The sequence below is a fragment of the Bidens hawaiensis genome, unplaced genomic scaffold (genome assembly GCF_021521415.1).
Source record: "Bidens hawaiensis isolate Kalapana, Puna unplaced genomic scaffold, B.hawaiensis_p1.1 tig00013942_1, whole genome shotgun sequence".
In the NCBI taxonomy this organism is placed as follows: domain Eukaryota; kingdom Viridiplantae; phylum Streptophyta; class Magnoliopsida; order Asterales; family Asteraceae; genus Bidens; species Bidens hawaiensis.
The window spans coordinates 342,867-363,337 of record NW_027492192.1 but is presented as its reverse complement, the minus strand read 5'-3'; the positions used below and the strand labels follow the sequence as shown (position 1 = coordinate 363,337).

General features: G+C 39.7%; 1 protein-coding gene and 1 pseudogene across 2 annotated transcripts; both read right to left on the bottom strand.

Moving 5' to 3' along the window:
• Positions 1-12,053: 12,053 nt before the first annotated feature.
• LOC143545378 (helicase protein MOM1-like) lies at positions 12,054-13,966 on the bottom strand. The gene is made up of 5 exons (XM_077037288.1): positions 13,825-13,966; positions 12,899-13,748; positions 12,672-12,829; positions 12,400-12,607; positions 12,054-12,309 (listed from the first exon to the last, which is right to left on the bottom strand). Exons 2-5 carry the CDS (start codon positions 13,629-13,631, stop codon positions 12,128-12,130), a joined length of 1,281 nt encoding a protein of 426 aa, XP_076893403.1. The 5' UTR covers positions 13,632-13,748; positions 13,825-13,966; the 3' UTR covers positions 12,054-12,127.
• A 545-nt stretch (positions 13,967-14,511) lies between these two features.
• On the bottom strand, positions 14,512-15,631 carry LOC143545352 (protein RGF1 INDUCIBLE TRANSCRIPTION FACTOR 1 pseudogene; annotated as a pseudogene). The gene is made up of 3 exons (XR_013137413.1): positions 15,411-15,631; positions 14,703-14,916; positions 14,512-14,594 (listed from the first exon to the last, which is right to left on the bottom strand). The product of XR_013137413.1 is annotated as a protein RGF1 INDUCIBLE TRANSCRIPTION FACTOR 1 pseudogene (transcript).
• Positions 15,632-20,471: the final 4,840 nt, after the last annotated feature.

The following is a 20,471-nucleotide window of genomic DNA, read 5'->3' as shown; positions in this document are numbered from 1 at the left end:
GTTCTTAGGAGTCATCGTTACCAAAGATGGCTTCAGCGCGAACCCTGACAAGGTTGAAGCCATTATGAAAATGGAATCACCTACTAACATCAAACAGGCTCAGACACTGAATGGACGACTAGTCGTACTCAACCGCTTTCTGGAAAACCATGCGGATAGGTTGTTTCCATTCGTGTCAACATTGAGAAATTGTTTGAAGAAAACGCACTTCCGCTGGACACCAGAAGCGGAAGCAGCTTTTCAAGAGATTCGGTCACGCTTGGTCGAACTCCCAACACTCACAGCACCAGAAGTGGGGGAGGAATTAATTCTCTACCTCTCCGCCACAGACAGAGCAACCGGGGCAGTTCTACTAGTAGAACGAAAGGGCATCCAGATGCCCATCTACTATGTAAGCCGTGTCTTAACAGACGTAGAAACCCGGTACTCCACCCTGGAAAAATTAGTCTTAGCGCTTGTACAAGCTTCACGCAGGCTAAGACGATATTTTCAAGGCCACCCAATCACCATTCTCACCAACTTCAAACTTGCAAACGTTCTTGGCAAACCCGAGTTGTCAGGGCGCCTAGCCAAATGGGCAATTGAGTTGGGAGAATACGCGATAAAGTACAAGCCAAGACCAGCCATAAAAGGCCAGGTCTTGGCCGACTTTATTGCAGAAGTCCCCGCTTCGCGGGAAAAAGAGTGCCAGGAAGAGGCTCAACCCTCTCCAGCACAAGACATTAACGATGTCTGGCGACTTTATACTGATGGAGCAGCCAACAACGAAGGTTCAGGCGCAGGGTTGAAACTAACTAACCCAGCAGGCCAAGAGTACACTTACGCTATTCGGCTGGATTTCCCAAGTACGAATAACGAAGTGGAGTACGAAGCATTCTTGGCCGGATTAATAATTGCGCGTAAGATGGGGGTGAAAAACTTGGAAGCCCACGTGGATTCCATGCTAGTAGCCAACCAGATAAACGGGACGTACACGGCCGTGAACGACACAATGGCCCTGTACCTCGCACAAGCAAAAACCCTTATGCGCGATTTCAATGATTGCAAAGTTGTGCACATCAAGCGAAGCGAAAACAAATCTGCGGATGAGTTAAGCAAGCTTGCGTCGTTAGCCTTCACCCACTTGGGAAAGGACATACGCGTTGAACTTCTTGGAGCACCATCAGTCCCGCACAAGGAAATTTGTGTCATCCAAACCGGCACGGAAACATCAATGACGCCAATCATAAATTACCTTGCTACGGGTGTATTACCAGAGTCAAAGACACAGGCAAGAAAGATACGCTGTAAATCACTGAACTATCAACTTGTCGATGACGTACTTTACAGGCGTAATTTTCTTGGCCCACTCCTCAGATGCGTTGACGACCAAGATGCCGACTACCTCCTAAGGGAAGTACACGAAGGCATCTGTGGAGTACACGCAGGTACACGCGCAGTTGTAGCTAAGCTAAACAACGCGAGATACTTTTGGCCGGGGATGCACACGGATGCGCTGGCCTACATCAGAAAATGTAGGTCCTGCCAGCTCTACGCACCCAACACGCATCGCCCGAAGAACGAACTTGTTCCAGTCACTTCTTCATGGCCATTCCAGAAGTGAGCCATCGATGTTACAGGCCCATTTCCCACAGCAGCAGGGAACGTTCAGTTCCTAGTGGTAGCCATCGACTACTTCACCAAGTGGATAGAAGCAAAACCCCTAGCCAAAACAACCGCAAAACATATCAAAAAATTTATTTGGGAATTTATTATTTGTCGTTTTGGACTTCCACAGAATTTGGTGAGCGATAACGGCACCAACTTTGCTGATCAGAAGCTACGAAAGTGGCTGAAAGAGCTTCAAATCACCCACACCTTTACCTCAGTGACCCGCAGGGTAATGGTGAGGTGGAAAGAGCAAACAAGAGCATCGTCGATGGCATTAAGAAAAGACTCTTGGAGCATAGATCCGGCTGGGTGGACGAAGTTCCACATGTCCTTTGGGCGAACAGAACGCTGAAAAAAGCAAGCACGGGCGAAACCCCGTTCAGCCTCACCTATGGCACTGAAGCCATGGTTCCAATCGAGATTGGTCTACCCTCACCAAGAGTCATAACTCAGCCAGAAGACAATGATGCGGAAAGACGGTTAGACCTTATGCTAACCGAAGAGCGCAGAGACTTAGCCGCAGCGCGTGAAGAGAATTACAAGCGGCAAATGCAAAAGTACTACAACACGCGGGTGAAACTCTGCAACTTCAATGTCGGAGACTACATACTGCGTAACAACGAGGCTTCGAACCAGGAGCGCCCAGGAAAGCTGACTCCGGTCTGGGAAGGGCCATACATTATTAAAGAAGTTATGGGAAAGGGCGCATACCGGCTCGAAAGGCTCGATGGCACCCCCATCCCAAGAACATGGAATGGAGCTCAATTACGAAGATGCTACATGTAGATCAATTCCAAACTTGTAATGAACAGGCCTAGAGCCACTTCTAATGGAAATGATTCTCCTTATCACATTGATGTTGATAGCCTTACCTTTATACTTATGAATGACCACACTGATATGCCGGTATTCACCGCATAAATGAGGGAGGAAATAAGTCGTTGCGTGTGGAAAGCGGCACAACCCGCATAAACACAAAAACAGTAAAAATTTCTAAGGGGAAGATGAGGAAAACCTTCACGCAGGTCAGATTTAGATGAAGTTTGGTCATCCTACTAAGTGAAAGTGACGGTCCTACCCGCACAATCATGATAGAGGAAACAGAACATTAACTTATTATCTAACACGCGTCGAAAGGTTAACTTATTCAAAACACTTAGAAAATTGCTAAGTTAAACTAAAATATGCATGAGCAAATCATATAATGTTTACAAGGCAAGGCATTAACAAAACATTTATATTCACAATAAAAGCTGTTCAAACATTACAAAAATGGCTAAGGTATCTACCCGCCTACAAAAAGTACAATTCTATCCTAACGGCTTGGAAGGTTCAAGGTTCAGGCTTCAGGACCACTCCCTCCAAACCCACTTGAACCCGCACCATCAGTTGGCTGCGGCTGTTCAAGGAAAGCTTTGAGAACAGCTAGCCCGTCATCAGCAGCAGCAACTTCATTAACCTTCTCCAGAACCGGATGAGAGAAAGCAGCATACTGGTTCACAGCTTGGTCATAGGCAGCCTCAGTATCAACATCGTGTAAAGGAAATTTGGAAGGCGAGATGCCTTTCTCTGCAAATCCTAGACCAAGTAAGAAACCAGTTTTCTCTCCATCCTCATGAGAAGCGTTGAGGGCTGCGCTCATGGCATCATCATAGGATGTGTTCGCGAAAATCCGATGCACAACCTACAAAAAAAAAAACTTTTCTAAGTATAAAGAAAAAGAGCAAAAAGCAAAGGATAATGGAGCTATGCGTACCTGTGGCAACGCTTCTCGTAGAAGCAGATCCTTATTGGACAGAGCCTCCTGAAGGGTAGCTTGAGCTTGATCGCGGGCGCGTTCGGCCTCATTCTTGCTAAGGTTGGCTAGCAACACCTCCTTTGCGGCAGTCTCCTCAACGCCTTTAAGCTTGCGCTCAGTGCGATCAAGCATACCCTTCTGATCCAAGAGCTCCCGTAGCTTCTTGGCGTCCTCCAGAGCCAAAGCCTCATGAGCCTGCTGAAGCTTCTCCAGTTTAGCTTTCAGTTCTTCATTTTCAGCACGTAGAGGCTCAGCAACAGCTTCAGCTTTGGAGGCCCTTTCAGTAGCATTGCGCGCAGTTTCCTTGGCCAACCTAAGCTGTTCGTTAACAGCTTGAGTAGCCTTGGAACGGGCCTCATGCCTAGCTTGCAATTCGGCCTCAAGGTCCTTGAAGGCCTTTTCTCTCTCAGTGACGGCGGCGGCAAGCTTCTTATTTTCCTCCCTCAGCGATCGCACCTGAGCCCCCTCCAAGCTACGCGCAGTCCTTAACTTATCGTTTTCACGACAAAGTAATTCGACACGCGGCTGCATCCGGGCGAGGAGAATTCGGAGCTCGGTGGACAACCTACCTTCCTGGTAGCTAATCATTGCCTCCCCCAATGCACCACTTGGAGCGGCATGGCGCGCCCAATCAACGCAATCTGCAGCCGTCCTTAGAGTTGTTCCTCGACGGATATTCCACCTTGGAGCATACACCTCATTGGAATCCGAAACTGCAACAACACAAAACAGTTAAGAAAAAATGACTAAGGATGGATAACAGGCTAAAGTAACCCCACGCACCTGTAGGGTCGATAACAGGCCGATAGTCGCTAAACCCATCACCCGAACCTAAAGGATATCCATCCAAGAGGTCAAGGAGATGGGAAGGAGGCAAAGATCGGACCCCCTCATCAACGGGGGTAAGTCTAGAGGTCCCAACTCCAAACATACCTGAGGAACTGGCCAAGGATGAAGTGGTCGTTGACGCCGAATGTGACACCGTAGAAGTCACAAAGGTAGAGACCATTGGAGATGAACTCATATGAGATGAACTCATAGCCGCTGCATTCGCCGCAGATGAGCTCATCGCAGAGGAGCTCATGGAAAAAGTCACCGCTGTTTCGGTGAATGACGTGGTAAATATGGCACTGACGGCCGGCGATGAAGTTGAACTGCTCAACGCAGCAACAAAAGTGGACGCCATCGTCGGCACAACAGCCACGACAGACGACGTCATAACCGGAACAATTGCTTCAACAGTATAAGCAACTGAACCAGTACCAGAAACAGGCGCCGCCTGGGTCATCGCCTCGGATTGGTTGACCAAACCTATCGTCGTGGGTCCTGAACTAGCTCCTCCAGCACCACTTTCTTCAAAAGCAGATAAGTCCACTCCTGCATAAAGAAGAAAGATATAAAAAACAAATGCGGAAGGAAATGCGGAAAAGATACACAAAAAGTATATTTACTGGTTTTCTTGATCTTGAAAGCCCTGACATGCGAAGATGGACCCGATAAAACTGGTCTCTTCACGCCAGTTACCTTCGCAATGGTCTCGTCACCACCACCAAGGTTCCCCGCCGCCTCCTCACTTTCAGTCTCGGAATCAGACTGATTCCCCAGGTCAACGAAGATAGCAACCTTCGTTTTGCCCTTCACGCCAGCCGCCTTCTTTTTCCTCACAATAATAAGCCCATCTGCGGATCCCTCATCAGAAGATGACAAGATCAGAGGAATTCCAGCAGAAGTTTGAGCATGAAGAGGACGAGGATTAAAGAACTCCTTACCTGGCCGAGCGGTGCTTAAAATGTCATGGCCTGGCGGATAGACATCTACGAATCTATCCGCAGTCTTCTCCAAAATGGGCAACTCGTTCTCATCAAGGTCACGAGTACCCAACCGCGCGGGATCACCAGTCTCCCGCGGGTGCAAGAGCGACTGTAAGTCGTTCCCCTCTGAAATAAAAATGATAACAATGTTAGAAGCCTAAACCAACACAAAAGACGGAGCATACCATAAGGAATATAGTTCAAACCGTATTCAAGAACGATGGGTATCTGCGGCGTCCCAGACCCGGCATCCTTCCACACGCGGCTCATCCCAAGCATGACCATCCCAGACTCCGCGAAGCGGTAAACAGGAGTCTGAATCTGGGAAATCTTGGTGAACCACTCCGTCTCCTGGTAATTGGAAGCCGGAAAGTTAGGAAGTGCCCTCCCATTCTTGAACGACATCGCGATGGGAACGACACGAGCGGAGATGTAGAAGAACTCACGCTTCCAAGAGCGAAGGCTACGCTCAGTAGCACAGATCTTCAAACCCTTGATCCTAGTGACAAGGGTATACCAACCCTGGACGCACCTCCAGGTATAGAAGGTCATCAGGCGGTCAACTCGAGGCTCAATATCCAAAATACGGCACACCCATTCGAAATGGCGAACTTTAGCAATTGCCATTGGGTGCACCTCCGTCAAATGAACACCGTGTTTCTCCAAAGCACGGTATACGAACTTCGTTAATGGGAATCTTAGATTCCCATATATGAAGAACGAAGCGTAAACCCCTATCTTGCCCTTAGGGGCATCGTATACCGTCTGGTGGGCCTCCGGAAACTCCGGCTCACAGGGCTCCAACATAAATTTCTTGACGATGTAATGGTATATATCGACAGAAAGAGTACACTGACACTCGCCAGCAGTACTCTTATCGTCCTTATCGGACGTTGACGTCAGGTTCTCGAGGTAAACGTCGGACTCCTCGACGTTAACCTCTGGGTCATGAGAAGAAGACATTTTTTAATGTTGAAAAAAGAAAGCGGTTTCAGGAGAATGCTCGCCGGAAAAGATGAGTATTCGCCGGAAATCGCTTAAAAGGAAAAGAAGAGTGAAGTGAAGATAATGGACGAAATACACCCTCTCCCCCTTATATACTCATTGCAATGAATGCGATGAATTTAATGCGGATGAGAGAGAAAACGCAGGCGCAATGACACGACGACACGTGGATAAAGCAAGCTGGCAACAGGCGTCGGAATGGTGCGTGTCCTGAAACTAGTGCCCACGCGCCTGAAAAAGCGTCCTGATTGACCACATGCTGTCACGTCGTCGTAACTTCCTGCACATCCTGAAACCGTCAGAAGACGCCACGTCCTTTCAACCGTTTGGACTGTCCTTATCTTTTCACCAACCCTTCGAATTTCAAAAAGATTCAAAAAGATTCAAAAATAAGAGGGAATATACCCCTTTACCTTGGAAACAAGAAACCATAAGACAAGTGCGGGTACAGTGTCAAGACGAAACCCTTCACATACTTAGCACTTGCAGGGAATTGAAACCAAGAAGATCGATCTTATGGGCCATGCTTGCGGAAAGGGAAATAACACACCCGCATGGCGGGACGTTGAGAACTAGATTGTTTGAAGCTTCAAGGTGGAGTTGGTTGTTTAACATAACTGATCACTATGTCTAAAACTACCAAAACCTCGTGGAGAATTTACAAGTGAAACTCAACGCTCCCGACTTGCGAAGAGGTTACACACCTACCCGCATCATACCCAAAGATCAAGCAGAAAAAGTCGGGAATTTTCTGCAAGTGACATTAGGAAAACTGCGGGAAGAATCCCCACAGGGAACCTTAAGAAAACGAAAACCCCTTTTTAAAACCCCTTGTTTAAAAGTCCAAAAGTTCCCTCACTTAACAATTCATGAGAGGAACAATGGACTGGGGGGACTTGAAGAGGTAGGTCCCCGCAAAGCCCAGTTGGACCCGCAAGACTCACCTTGAAGAGGTACGTCTGCGCAAAGACCAACTGGATCCGCAGGACCCACCATGCTCAGAGAGATGAAGACCTTACACGCAGTAAGCCAGCTGTTCCCGCAGGAAAGCCTCCCTTGGTACAGTACCCTGCCTGTCCCCGCAGCTGTAGGTACAAGCCAAGAAGGAAGGCTACCCGCACTAACAGTAAGGCTACACGCATAAGGCACTAACTCTTAATACTTCAGTAATGTCACCTGAAGAAGGAATGAGCAGGGCGGGAATATTCCCGCCCAAAAGAGCCAGTCCGTACGCTTCTAGAAGATCTTTTGTACTATACCTACCAAGGTATGGACAAATAGACAAAATCTGACAAAAGCAACCCATGAACCAATCACAGGGTGACAGCTCACCGACAATAGTACGAGGAGGAGCACGCTCCAGTACAAAATGTCACTATCAGCCGCTGCCTACCCACCAACTCCCATCGTGGCAAGAACGTAGCCCGTAGTTGGTGGAAAAGGAATATTATATACAGCTGGCCGTACCTGCTTGGAAACCTACCTTCGGCTATAAATACTCCAACACCTTGGAACGGTATCAGGATCTTCTCTCTAGCTATTTCTCTCTATATACACTTATATTCAGAGCAACCTAGTCTGATTCTCACGCCAGAGGGTGGTCACAAGGAGGAACCCCCCCCCCCTTCTCAGTGACGAGCTTACAGTGTCTGTTTTGCAGGTTGAGAAGAATAACCATCTTTGCCGGACCTAACCCTCGTGGGAAACATCTACTTAACCCTAAGATTATCCTTAATCTGCCGGGGTCTTTTAGTGTTTCTTCAAATATGCTAAACAGATTCTTGAGTAATGATTGTTTTATAGTAGCTATTTGATTCTAAGCTCCGTTGTAATTAGTCGTGTACATAAGTATTTTGAGCCACGTATGTGCAGTTAGATGTAATTTTGAACCTAAACTGATTGAATTAAAAGATGAATCAATTACTACTACTTTTAATCGGCTCTAACGATAGCTATCTGATTGTAGGGTCTGTTCTAAATGGTCGTGTACACAAGTACGTTGATACGAAATGAACCCGATACATGCATTTGGATTCATTATATTTTGAGACATGGGTTAGAACAAGAACCTTAACATGTGGATTCAATCATAAACATAAATAAACTAGAGTTTTACCCGGCGCGTTGCGCCGATCAAGTTGGTAAAACTTGGACGGTAGTAAAATTGAAGTGTTGTCAATTCGAAGCGTTGAGGCGGTAAGTAGACACAAATTTGGTCGGTTTCGGTTACATATGTTATTGTATCGGAACTAAAACAAATAGATTATAAAAATTGAGGTGGATCAATGATGTGGTGTCGGTTGATAAAACTCGAGGGTTGGTAGAACATGGCCATTGTCGAGCCCGAATGTTAAGGCGATAAGTCTACGCAAATTCGGTCGGTTTTCATCATGTTCATTATGGTACCGAAACTAAAAATCAAACAAAATGAACATTCAGTCAGTTTTCGTAAAGTCTGTTACGGTACTGGAATGAAAACGAAACGCGATGAATCTACATGAATTTGGTTGGTTTCAGTCCAGTTTGTTACGGTGCCGAAACTAAAACAAAACAAAATAAATTATCTTTCATCAATAAGGTGCGGCCAAGTGATCAATAGGGACTTGCGACACCAAAAAGTTTATTTATATTTAGACATAAAACACAAGTAAAATGACCAAACAAAAAAATAACAGAAACTAAAAAAGTTGTTAAAAGAAAGTAGGTCGAAACAAATAATCTGTCAAAGAAAGGAAAGGAGCTCACAACAAAAAAATAAACACAAACGTATTTTGCTTTTGCCTTATATGTGCCTCAAACCTGTAACTTACATAAAAACTAATACAAACAAAAAATCATTTCTACGCCTAGAGGGGAGTTCGAACCCTAGTAGGAATTCCCATCACAGCATGACTAACTTACACTTACAGAAATCTACACAAGCCATGCCACCAAAGAGTTAGTTGATGGTTTCTTTTCACAATTATAACTTATATAGATAAGGTTTAAGAAAACATGTTTGTGGAACCAAACTTCTCCATTATACTAATTAGTAATTATGCATCAAGATTCTAAAACCTTAAATCGAGACATTAGAGAAGGGAGATGATCCAATTATGAATCCTGATCGTTCCCGTTATGATGTCTCACTGATTGATTGGTAACCCTTAGACAAGGTTGCAAATTGTTTGCGGACCCTGGAGCCTGGACTGTCGATTAGAGAGTACTCCGAAATAGTAAATATAAATACAATTAATTTTTTTATATATTATATGTATGTTAAAATAAGCAGAATTCATGTCAAAAGAGTACCCTAGCCGACAATGGCGTAGCTAGAAATCTTTTCCTATGGGTTCGAAATTTTTCGGTGATCGACTTTTTTTTGGCGTCAAATTTTTCGGCCCAGATGGTTCTAGTCGGTCATTAGGCCAAATAACTAAAACGCATTATCACTATCATAACAAAAATACATAATCAATATTTAACAAAATACAATGTCATATTAAATAAAAAAATTATTACATATTGTAATTGTTCCTTGCATGTTTTCATGTTTTGAAAACGATTCATAACATCTTCGATCACAACTTTAAAAAAGAACTCATTTTTAGTGTATTGCAAGCGTCATTCATATAACCGTTACTCATCCGGTTAGCTCGGATATTTTTCTTATGGGTAAAAAATATGGGCCGACAAGAGGAACTCGATTGGTCAGGTTAGTGTAAGTTTACATTTTAAAAAATTTCAAGTTTGGTGTTGTATGTTCTTTCATATCAAGTTTCCTGCTAGGTACTGTAGTTTTTTTTAATAATATTTTAGCCTTTCAAAATAATAATAATAATAAATATAGATGAATGATGACAACCAACTAACAAAATACGGTTCAACATATATTATTATTATTATAACAAAAACAATATTTTTCTAGATATATATTTTATGAGTACAAAGAAAATGATAGGAATCCTTCTCATGTCATCTTCCTCTTCACTATGGGTGCTCTAAAATTAAATGGAGAATTCTCAAAATATAAAATCAACGACAAACTAGTTGAAGAAAACGTCATCGCGGTCTCTCTTTAAAATTTATGTTTTTGTTTTTTCACTGGCGAACAATTAAATGTTTCTAGAGATTTTGTGATACTGGGTTCATTTGCCAAAAAAAGAATGAGTTCGCTTGTTAAATTGTAGCTATAAGTAATATATAAAACCGAAAATTAACCCGGTTCGACCGAACCCGGTCACTTATATGTGGCTCCGCCACTGCTGGCCGACTTGGCACCGCCTAGCCCAACTTTTGACCGACTCGGAGAGTACCCTAGCCGACTTGACGTTGTCTGGCCCGAATTTTGACCGAACTATTTGGTAGACTTTTGACCGACTTAGGGAGTACCCTAGCCGACTCGGCAACGCCTAGCCCAACTTTTGACCAACTTTGACCGCCTCCGACTAATTCGGCCCGACTTAAAGAAAGTTGCCTCCGGAAGGGATCCGAAGATCGACTACTCGCTGACTAGGCCGACTTTATTTCCCTTTAAGAGCAAGTTATTTGTGTGTTTTTTTTCTTTTGGTGGTGGTGAATAACCATCTAAGGGGAAACCCTAATTTTATAAGTGAGTAAGTTCATCAATCAGCTCACATAAGTAATGGGTCTAATTTATATGTGAGTAAGCCCATCAATTAGCTAACAACCATTTATGATAAACAATATGTTTAGTTGCCAAAGTAAACACTCACCAAATACTACATTAAAACTACACTAGAATGTTATAGTTATTTGAGTTGTTGATTGCTCAAAAACGTTATACTAAAGTTTCAATATAAAACATTAATGCTAAGAGTCAACACGACTGTAGAAAACCTTTAAGATAATTATTTAATTTGCCCGAATAAGTTTGGTCAATAGATCATAAGGTGCACATAAACATTAGTATAGATCATCTAATTGTGTAGCACGATTCCAATATTCCTGGTTCCGCTTTGAATTGTAAGTTTTGGTTTTGGTATAATGGGGTCTTGATTACAAATGAATTTGATACGATTTTTGGTTTCTTGATTACCCTTGGTTACAAATGAATTTAATACGATCAATTGAGATTAGGAAGAAAAAAAGTTGTACCAAAGCAGGTACCATTCCGAAATATCAATACCGAACCAATACATTCGATATGGTATTAGGTACTATGTTTTGTTCAAATTCGGTATCGATATATCCGATGGTCGGTACCGATCTCATCCCTAAACACTATCATGGCTTTTATTAGTATCAATATCAGTAATCTTGAGCTTTCCAAATTTGGACATGCTCCAGACCATTCTCCTTGACTTTTTCCAATTTTCTTATAGTGGAACCAGAACCAATTTGCCAAATTCCTGAATATATAGTCAATGTCACTGAGAAATAGGGACTTTGACTTTCAAATTAATTTCCCTCCCACTTTGACCTCACACTCTTATGCCATTTACACCTAAAAAACTAAAATAAATTATATAAATATGAATAAGTACATATTGGCTATTTATAGGTCCAAGGGAGTTCTCAACTGCTAGTAACAATAAAAAAAACTAAGCCACTTGACCAACTGACAAAACTAGTTCAAGTGTTCAACCCACAACTGTTGACTATCTTTAACAACATTGAGAAGAGGTCAATCAAGCCATGAAAAACCAAAACAAAGAGAAGCAAATTAAGCATTTGTGTGCATGTAACTAATTATTTATATTTCTGAATATGAGTACATTTATAGTCAGTCCTAAAGGAGTTACTCAACTGCTAGTAAGTAGTAACAAACACTAAGCCGCTTCATAAATTCTAAGTTAATTAACTCACCCATAAACACCTAATGCATGCATATTTAAGCAAGCATATTAACATCATAAAATATCTATATATATGACATTGGAGGCAATGGCTCAAGAGATGGTTCACCAGTGGCAGGAAAGCGTACTCCTGACCCGGATAAACTCAGCCCAGGTAAGTAGGTGGTCAGACCACTGGTCGAACATGGACTTCTGGGCCCAACCAGTGCAGATGCAGGGATTTGAAGAATTTTTAACGTGCTAGTTTCTGTAATCAAAAGATACAAAACAGTAATCAAATTATATTCTTGTGAAAGATGAATCACTTGTAGAGATAGATGGATAGATAGATAGATACCTTTTTGTGCTTTCTTTAGAATAGGAGTGTCCTGCCAATTTTGTGACAAAATCTCAGCAAGAAGTTTATTGGCATTAACAAGCTTCTCATACTCTTTAAGGATCATATCTTCATCTGTTGAACACGTCTTCGAGTCATGAATCAATCCGTCATACTTCTTACGGATCTCTGAAATCTCCTTTTCGAGTTCAGCAAGAAGCATTGATTCCTGCATCCAACAACATCTTATAATCCATCAATTAATAATAACATAACTAAAAGAAAAGAAAAACCTTTTCTTTATGTGATTTCGCGATTTGCTCTCGCTCCTTTTGGATTCTTTCAATTTCTGCTTCAACAGTATGCGGCGGAGGTTGATCGGTTTGACTTTGTTGACCTCCATGTGTTCCTGGATTCAAAACAATTGATGGTGTAGCAGTCAAACATGCACCTGTATGAAATAACAGTAAACTGATCAAACATATGGCGTTAAGGTTAGTTGATAATATAACTGTCATACCTCCCCATTTTCTTCCCACATTTTTAACCAACTTTCTTTTACTCCTCGGCTTTGATCTTACTGCATTTTCATATTCAAACCAGTTTCGGGTTGGCTTTGGAACTCTCCAAGACAACCTGCTACAAGGCTTTTCCGGTCCAGGTTGACTTTCTTTGACCAAATTATTCCAAAATACATAGTGCTCGTTATCAAACAAGTACTCATCAATAGAAGCACTTTCTTTTGTGTGGGTCTCAGTTTCACCAAATAACTTTATACACTCAGAATAAGCTCCGTTTTGCATCGGCGCATTTGATATGATTAAGTGGTTAGTGGGACCCGTTTCCACACTCGCTTTCCTCAACAGGGGTGACAACTCATGAACCAAATCGTCAATAAACGACTTAGGTACAGAGTCGGTGCAGCTTTGGAGATTACTGAATAAGTAGGACGCGCCCCATCCTAACAACTGCTGGCAGACTCTCCAACTAATATAACTGTCAACAGGGGTACCTTGTTTTGAAAGAATCAGTGCTTTCTCTTCAACCGTGAATGCTGAATACAACCTGAAAACATGTAGCCGCCCACAATGTGAATCGATGGTGATCCTTTGGAGGGCGTTTATGTCATATAACGGGTTGCGACCGCTGTTGAATAATACGACAACATCCACACGAGAAAGCCTAATGCTTGAACAACAGGCACGATACTCACATAAGCATACGAACCTTTCACTCTCTGCTTTGTTGAACATGTCTAATGATACCTTTTTCTTCCCGGGGATGCATACATACGAATTCCGCCCAAATCTCTGATGAACAAGGTCATCCAGACTATGTCTGGTTGATATCTTCCCTGAATTAGTCGCTGACTGTCAATCAACAAAAACAATTCATTAAAATAAACAAAATGTAAAGAAGCTAAAATAAGTTCAAGAATCTAGTTACATGAAACAGAACGAGTGCTCTCAAACCACATCGTTTAATCTCTAACAGGAGCTTGTCAAAAACATGCAGTTTTCCACTGACATTGATTTCAGCAGCCAATGGATCATCAATCAAAGAAGCATCTTTTGGAGAGTTACGCAAAGTAGGGTCCACAAGATATGGGTGATCACAACACTGCAAAGATAACTATCAAGGTTAAGAAGCATTTACCAAACAGAATATATAAAATAGAACCACAAAAAGAACCTTTTGGATCTGTGTGATAACACCACTGAATGAAGATTTTATTGAAAACGAATTGAGTGCCTCCGAATTTGAAGCTAAAATTGAGCAGTATTGTTTAATTTGCATAGAAGAAAGATGAACCGGGACCCAATACTCCTCAACATCAGGGGTGATGAACTCGCTCTTGCCGCTACCTGTCGGGTATGTTACTAACAACTATCAGTAAATACTTGCCAATGATGTTGGTCCTAAATGACATCAATTAGAAACATAATGAACAAACACTGTTTTAATGTAGATATAAAGAACCAGAGTGCACACCAGACTGGATCTCGTCTTTTGTAGTAGATTGATGAACGCTCTCTCCAAGCTCATGTCCATAAAATAATCTGCAAACAAACAACTTTATAAATCATAAATACTCAAAGATTAATGTATGCAGAATTAATCCCATGAACTAAATCACCTCCGTTTTTGCACTTTCTTAGGAATAAGCGGCTCGTCAGGCTCATAACCATCCTGATCATGTTTCATACCACCGAGTTAAGCATAAAACAACCATAAATCAGTAACTTGTAACACCTTTAAAACTCAATGTAGTAAACTGACCAAATGCATGAAAATGTGCAAAATGGGGAGTAAATTATATACCATGCAACCAAGTGAACAAAACCGAAAGCCGTGAACACGCCTCCGCCCACAAATCTCACAATGGTTGGCAACTCCTTTACGAGGTCTACGCTGTGGCCTGTCGTTCAAGAACACTATCTTTTCACTGTTGATAATGTTTGTTTGCACACATGTAATGTCCAAATATCTTTCAATCTCGCTCACCCTAACCACGTTTTGGTAGGAACATCGCCGAATCTAATCAATCACAACAAGTTAAGATAACATTACATTATGTAGCTAAATCTAGGCATGTAAACGAACCGAGTGTTCATGAACTGTTTGGCTGGAAGTTTCGTTTATGTTTGATTATTTACTAAATGAACGAACATGAACACAAGTTTTGTTCGTTCATTTATCTTCATGAACATCCATTTATGTTCTTTTGTTTATGTTTGTTCGTTTAGATTTGAATAAATACGTAAGTGTTATATTTATATAAATATATAAACATAAAGGGGCTCATTTAAAATTGTTCAATTATGTTCATTTGCGTTTGTTTTTGTTTAGTTTTTAAACAAACGAACATAAACGGACACGAACATCCCATTTTCTTAATGACCGAACACAAACAATTTTTTTTCCCGATTATATGTTTGTGTCCGTTGGGTTCGTTTACAGGCCTAGCTAGATTCCACACAACGGAGTTGAGTGAGGCATTTAATCGAACAGATGGTGGGCATAAGTTTTACCTGAACAACACGATGATTTTTGTGGTGGGTTAAACAACAGGAACACAGAGCATTACTAATGTAGCAATCCAAACATAACATATTGCATTCATTTTTATTGGAATCTTGATGGAGATGACAAGTAACAAAGTATTCAGCTTTTAACATTGGTTTCAACCATGGAGGATCAAATTCTTGATGCCCCATTTTATCAATTTAGAAAACCTTCTCGGAATCTGAGCTCGAATCGATAAAAAGCTCAAAATGAGTCTAGAATTTCGAGCTCGAGGAGAGCATAAGTCTTAGAGAAAGCTTGTTTATATACCGAGGCTGAGCTTGAACGTCATGTATTTTTAAGTTTCCTTCTTTTAGACTTCTATATATCAAAATATCAATTCACATTGCATAGCGGAGCTTTGGCTCATTTAAGGCGCTACTAGAGGTTTAGGCTCGTTTTAAGGTTATTTTTTAAAACTATATATATATAATTAAATATATGTGCATATGATAGTTAATAAATAATAAATGAGTCGAGCATGAGCTTAAAAAAATAGTCCATAGACTGACCTCGAGCTTTAGAAAAAGAGCTCGAAACGAGTCAACTCAGCTTGTTTACATCCCTGTTAATGTGACGCCACTGGCCACTGCACCACTCAAATGAAAGGCGGTTTTGCTTTATTTCAAAATAACTAACTTTTTTAAGAAATAATATTTTAAGAAATACATTTTACGCATTTGTTATAAGAAAAAGGAAAAAAAAGTTATAAACGTTGGTTTATCGAGTTAGTTATAAAAATCGGTTATACAAAAATTAAAAAATCAAAACCTAGTCAATGTGATCTCAATTGGTTCGTTATTGTAGTTCAAATTTAATGTGATTACATTACATGTTTATTATCCTGACACATGTCTCTTTGGCTATTAGGAATATCCACGTTAACTAGGTGTTATGCGCGGTTTGTGGGGATTACGAGAAATTAGTTGAGCCAGTTTGTTATTCCTTGTAGCTTGGCTCAAACGATGTGGAGTTTGATCTTCCAATGGTGTCTTGATGCATTTAACAAGTTTAGTGAAAGATGTAAAAATGCTCGAGTTTATGTAGGTTAGCAATATAACACGGTTGGGTGGGGTGTCTTGAGAGGATTGGTACTTTTGATTGTAACCGGGTAGGGGGTGTCGGTTGGTTTTATAGTTGTCCCCGGTGGGTGTGTTGATTCGTTTTTTTTTTTTTTTGGCGGTTGTATAAAGTGTGCTAGCGTCTTGCTAATTCGTTTTTATATATAATAAGATTTTTTTGTTGATGAACCAATCATACCCGTCTTTAGTTATTAATGTTTAAGAAACCAACAAAGTTATGTGTTACTTTGCTTTTTTACTCGAAAGTTAGGTTCTTAAAACAGTTAAACGTCCATGGGAATTAGAATTATCTAATTATTTATTTTTTTAATATAAATCAAAAAACTTCACGTTCGAGCAATTTGCTATATCCCAAATGATGATCATTTGGAGAAACACTAGCGAAATCCTACAAAGTGTACTCGGCTAACGTCCCTATCCACATCAACAAGTGTATGTGAAGTGACCGCGTCAAACACCATTAGACCGTGGGTGAATTCGGGGCGCCAAGGGTGGAGACGTCAGAGTGTTAGCGAGCATGAGAGGCTTGGATGTGGGGCGAGATTTTGTTCTAACCAATCAAACAACCCATCATAATTCTTATTATAAAAATATTAAAAATCGTTTTTAGTGAAACCATTACGCGTTTTTAAGAAACAAAAAAGTTTACAAGAGTCCTTATATGCTTAGGTGACAGTGACACGCCGGTCACTTTTTCTTCTTTTAATAAAATCAGTACACATAGTTGAGTATATTAAAAATAATCCTATTGAATATTATGAAAGTGACTAAGGTTTGGGATATATATACAAACTAAAATTATTATTATTTTTTTCAAAAAAAGGGTGGGTGGGGGGGGGGGGGCAAATATGACTTTATATGGTGATAACAGTTCATATATTCATATCATACATTTTTTTAAGTTACTTTAAGCATAAACTAAAAGATTAGTCATAACTTATAAGGATGGTCCATGTGATATGGTCATGTTATTTGAACTTTTATTAACTACACATTTAGCTCGATAGTTTACTAAAATGTAATACATTTAATCTCTGGGACGGATGTAGGGATGGTAACAGGCCGGGTATTGGTAATCCTATGGCCATATCCGTTTGTAAAATCGTGTCCCATATCCGGCCCATTACACGTCGGGTATTTGTTTGGTAATTACCCGTCGGGTATCGGGCATACCCGCGGGTATCGGTTATACCCGTTGGGACTTTCAAGTACATTTTTTTAATCATTATAATTATTTTATACATTCTATTCATACAAAAATAATTACAAATTTATATATAATGCACTCCATATATAGAAGCATGAAAATAAATAAATAATATCATTATAATTTTTATATATTTTTTATATATACTTCACAACCAATGAAGTACAAAGAATTTTTCGGGTATATAATTTGGGTATATGGTTCGGGTAAACGGGTATGTATTTTCGGTAATCGGGTCAGGTATCATCTAATCCCAAACCTGGTCCATACTCGCGAAAATTTTTAAATCCTAGTCTCATACCCGACCCATACCCATCGGGTTTCGGGTATATGCGTCCCATTTATTTCGGGTTTCGGGTATACCTATCGGGCTCGGGCATTTTTGCCATCCCTAAACGGATGTCTGTTAATGTTTATGTACTTTTTTTTTTAAATTGCCAACAATTAACTGAAGTTGTGGGAGATCGTAAAGTGGGTTAATAATTATTTTTATCATTTCTAATCGGTTTTTACCTTGATTTACTTAATAGACATGCGAGAGTAAATTACAAAATAAATATTAGTTTTTGTCATGGATTTTTGTGACACATAGACAATGCATGAAGTTCTTGAATCTTGATGCCATCAAGGCATCACAACTTGAATGGTCGCAAGATGGCCGTTATATGTGACGTGCCTCGCATATTCAATACCAAACGTCAATGTTCGCACAAACTCGACTGTTTTCTTCATCTTTTTAGTGACACTAATTAGAGTTCTCACTTTTACCCGAACACACGTAGTCGAACCCGAGAAACTACTAACCCGAACCCGAACTGAAGTAACTCGGGTTGGTTCTTGGATTTGATTTATAAGTTTCGGGTTAACCCGAAAAACCCGACTAAACTTTTAGTTTTGAAATTAATTATATTTTTAGGTATAACAGGCTGAGTCTTAGCCACTAAAGTCATCAGAATATGGCTTTAATCGATTGTTGTCATTTAACTATTATGGATCGATTGATTATTATTCATTTATGTTTTCCATTTATTACTAATAACAACCGTAATCGAACAACTAAATCATGTCCGATTGAATACGATTATGGTTCGAGGTAGCCTTACTCTTCGTTTGAATTGTTTTATCAAGTTATGTTGGTTATTATTTGATTATCTACGTTATAAGCAAAGAAAAGTATATTGTTTTAATTTTATCATTGTAGTTTTTAAAATTTTTTCGTTTATGTTTTTTTTTCCAGGATACTTGAAACCCGATTAACCCAACCAGAAAAAACCCGAGCCCAAATTACCTGAACCCAAAAAACCCGTGATAGATTTGGGTTGGGTTTCGGGTTAAGATTTAAAACTCTAAAACCCGAAGAACCCGACTCGAAAAACCCGAAACCCGAAAAACGAACCCGAATAATACCCTTAAGTAATATGGCACGAGACATCATGGATTGCGCCACAAACAAGTGGATTGGAGAGAGAAAAGGTAGCTATTTAAATGAGTCGAGTCCATTGTAAGCTTACTTAAGATCAATTTGTTAAAAGCTTGAGTCAAAGATTGTGAAAATGGATGGTATAAATGTATAATAGTTTGGGTGTGGGATCATTGTGTCCAAATTCTTAACCAAATAAAAATCATAGAAGTGGATTGTTCACGGTTTAATCCCTTCAGGCAAGACTAGACAAAGGCCGGAATTAAAGCGGGCAGTACATCTTATACAAATAATGCATTAAAATTTATTTTTATTCAAAACCAATTTCTTCCAACTCAACACATCAATATTCATCAACACTAGTTATATTATGATGAATAATACAAAATATTTATTACACATGTTTGCATTAAATGTCAATAAAAAACATACAACCTACACAAAAACATATAACCTACACTTGTTCTAAGAATAAGAAAACATATAACCTGCATACGAAAAACATATAACATACGCATGTGTAGGATATGTGTATCTTTGTGTAGTTTATATAATTGTTGATGTCGAATTACATATGTAAGTTGCATGAATTTTTGTATGTTGTACGTTTTTATTGCTCAAAATAAGTGTAGGTTATATAATTTTGTGTATGTCGTATATTTATTATTAATATTTAATGGACACATTTATATGATATTTTCTTATTAATATTTATGACAATAATTTTTATAGGCATATCAATTGAAAAAAAAATATATTATGTTTTAATATTTATTGTTAAAAAACACGTTGATATATGCTAATAAATTGAGTGAAATTAATATAAAGAAATGATATTATATGAATAATTGTATTTTTGTTGGATAAAATGAAGATTGTGTAAATAAAAAATCATGTTGAATTAGTGTTTATTTATCTTTTTAATTATCATAGTTCAATTAGTTAAATATATGAATTAGAGAGAGATTTATTATGGCTATATAAGTTTTATGAATTAGAGAGAGAGTGTGTGCATATATTATTGCATTTACATCTTTTTTTATTTATTCTTAAATATTTAAAACTTAAAATAAAACTAGTGGCTCATATTCACTTATCGCATTTCTCGCACTAATATCATTTCTCTCATAAACTTAAGCATATATATATATATATATTCTAATAAAAGTCTACCACTTTTGCTACTTGTCAATACCATAGCCATCCTTACCTTTTTCTCAACCAATTTTCATATATGGTCCTTATCTTTTAAGTCATTTCAATATATGACATTAAAATTATAGGTTTATTCCAACTAAATTCATGCATGAGGAAGATG

What these genes read in the sequence shown, in the direction of transcription:
- LOC143545378 (XM_077037288.1), bottom strand. Translation starts at nt 13,631, where the DNA reads ATGTTCAACAAAGCAGAGAGTGAAAGGTTCGTATGCTTATGTGAGTAT. An exon ending in TGTGGGAAGAAAATGGGGAG is followed by an intron (nt 12,830 to 12,898) that starts GTATGACAGTTA and finishes TATTTCATACAG; the next exon opens with GTGCATGTTTGACTGCTACA. An exon ending in TCTAAAGAAAGCACAAAAAG is followed by an intron (nt 12,310 to 12,399) that starts GTATCTATCTAT and finishes TTTTGATTACAG; the next exon opens with AAACTAGCACGTTAAAAATT.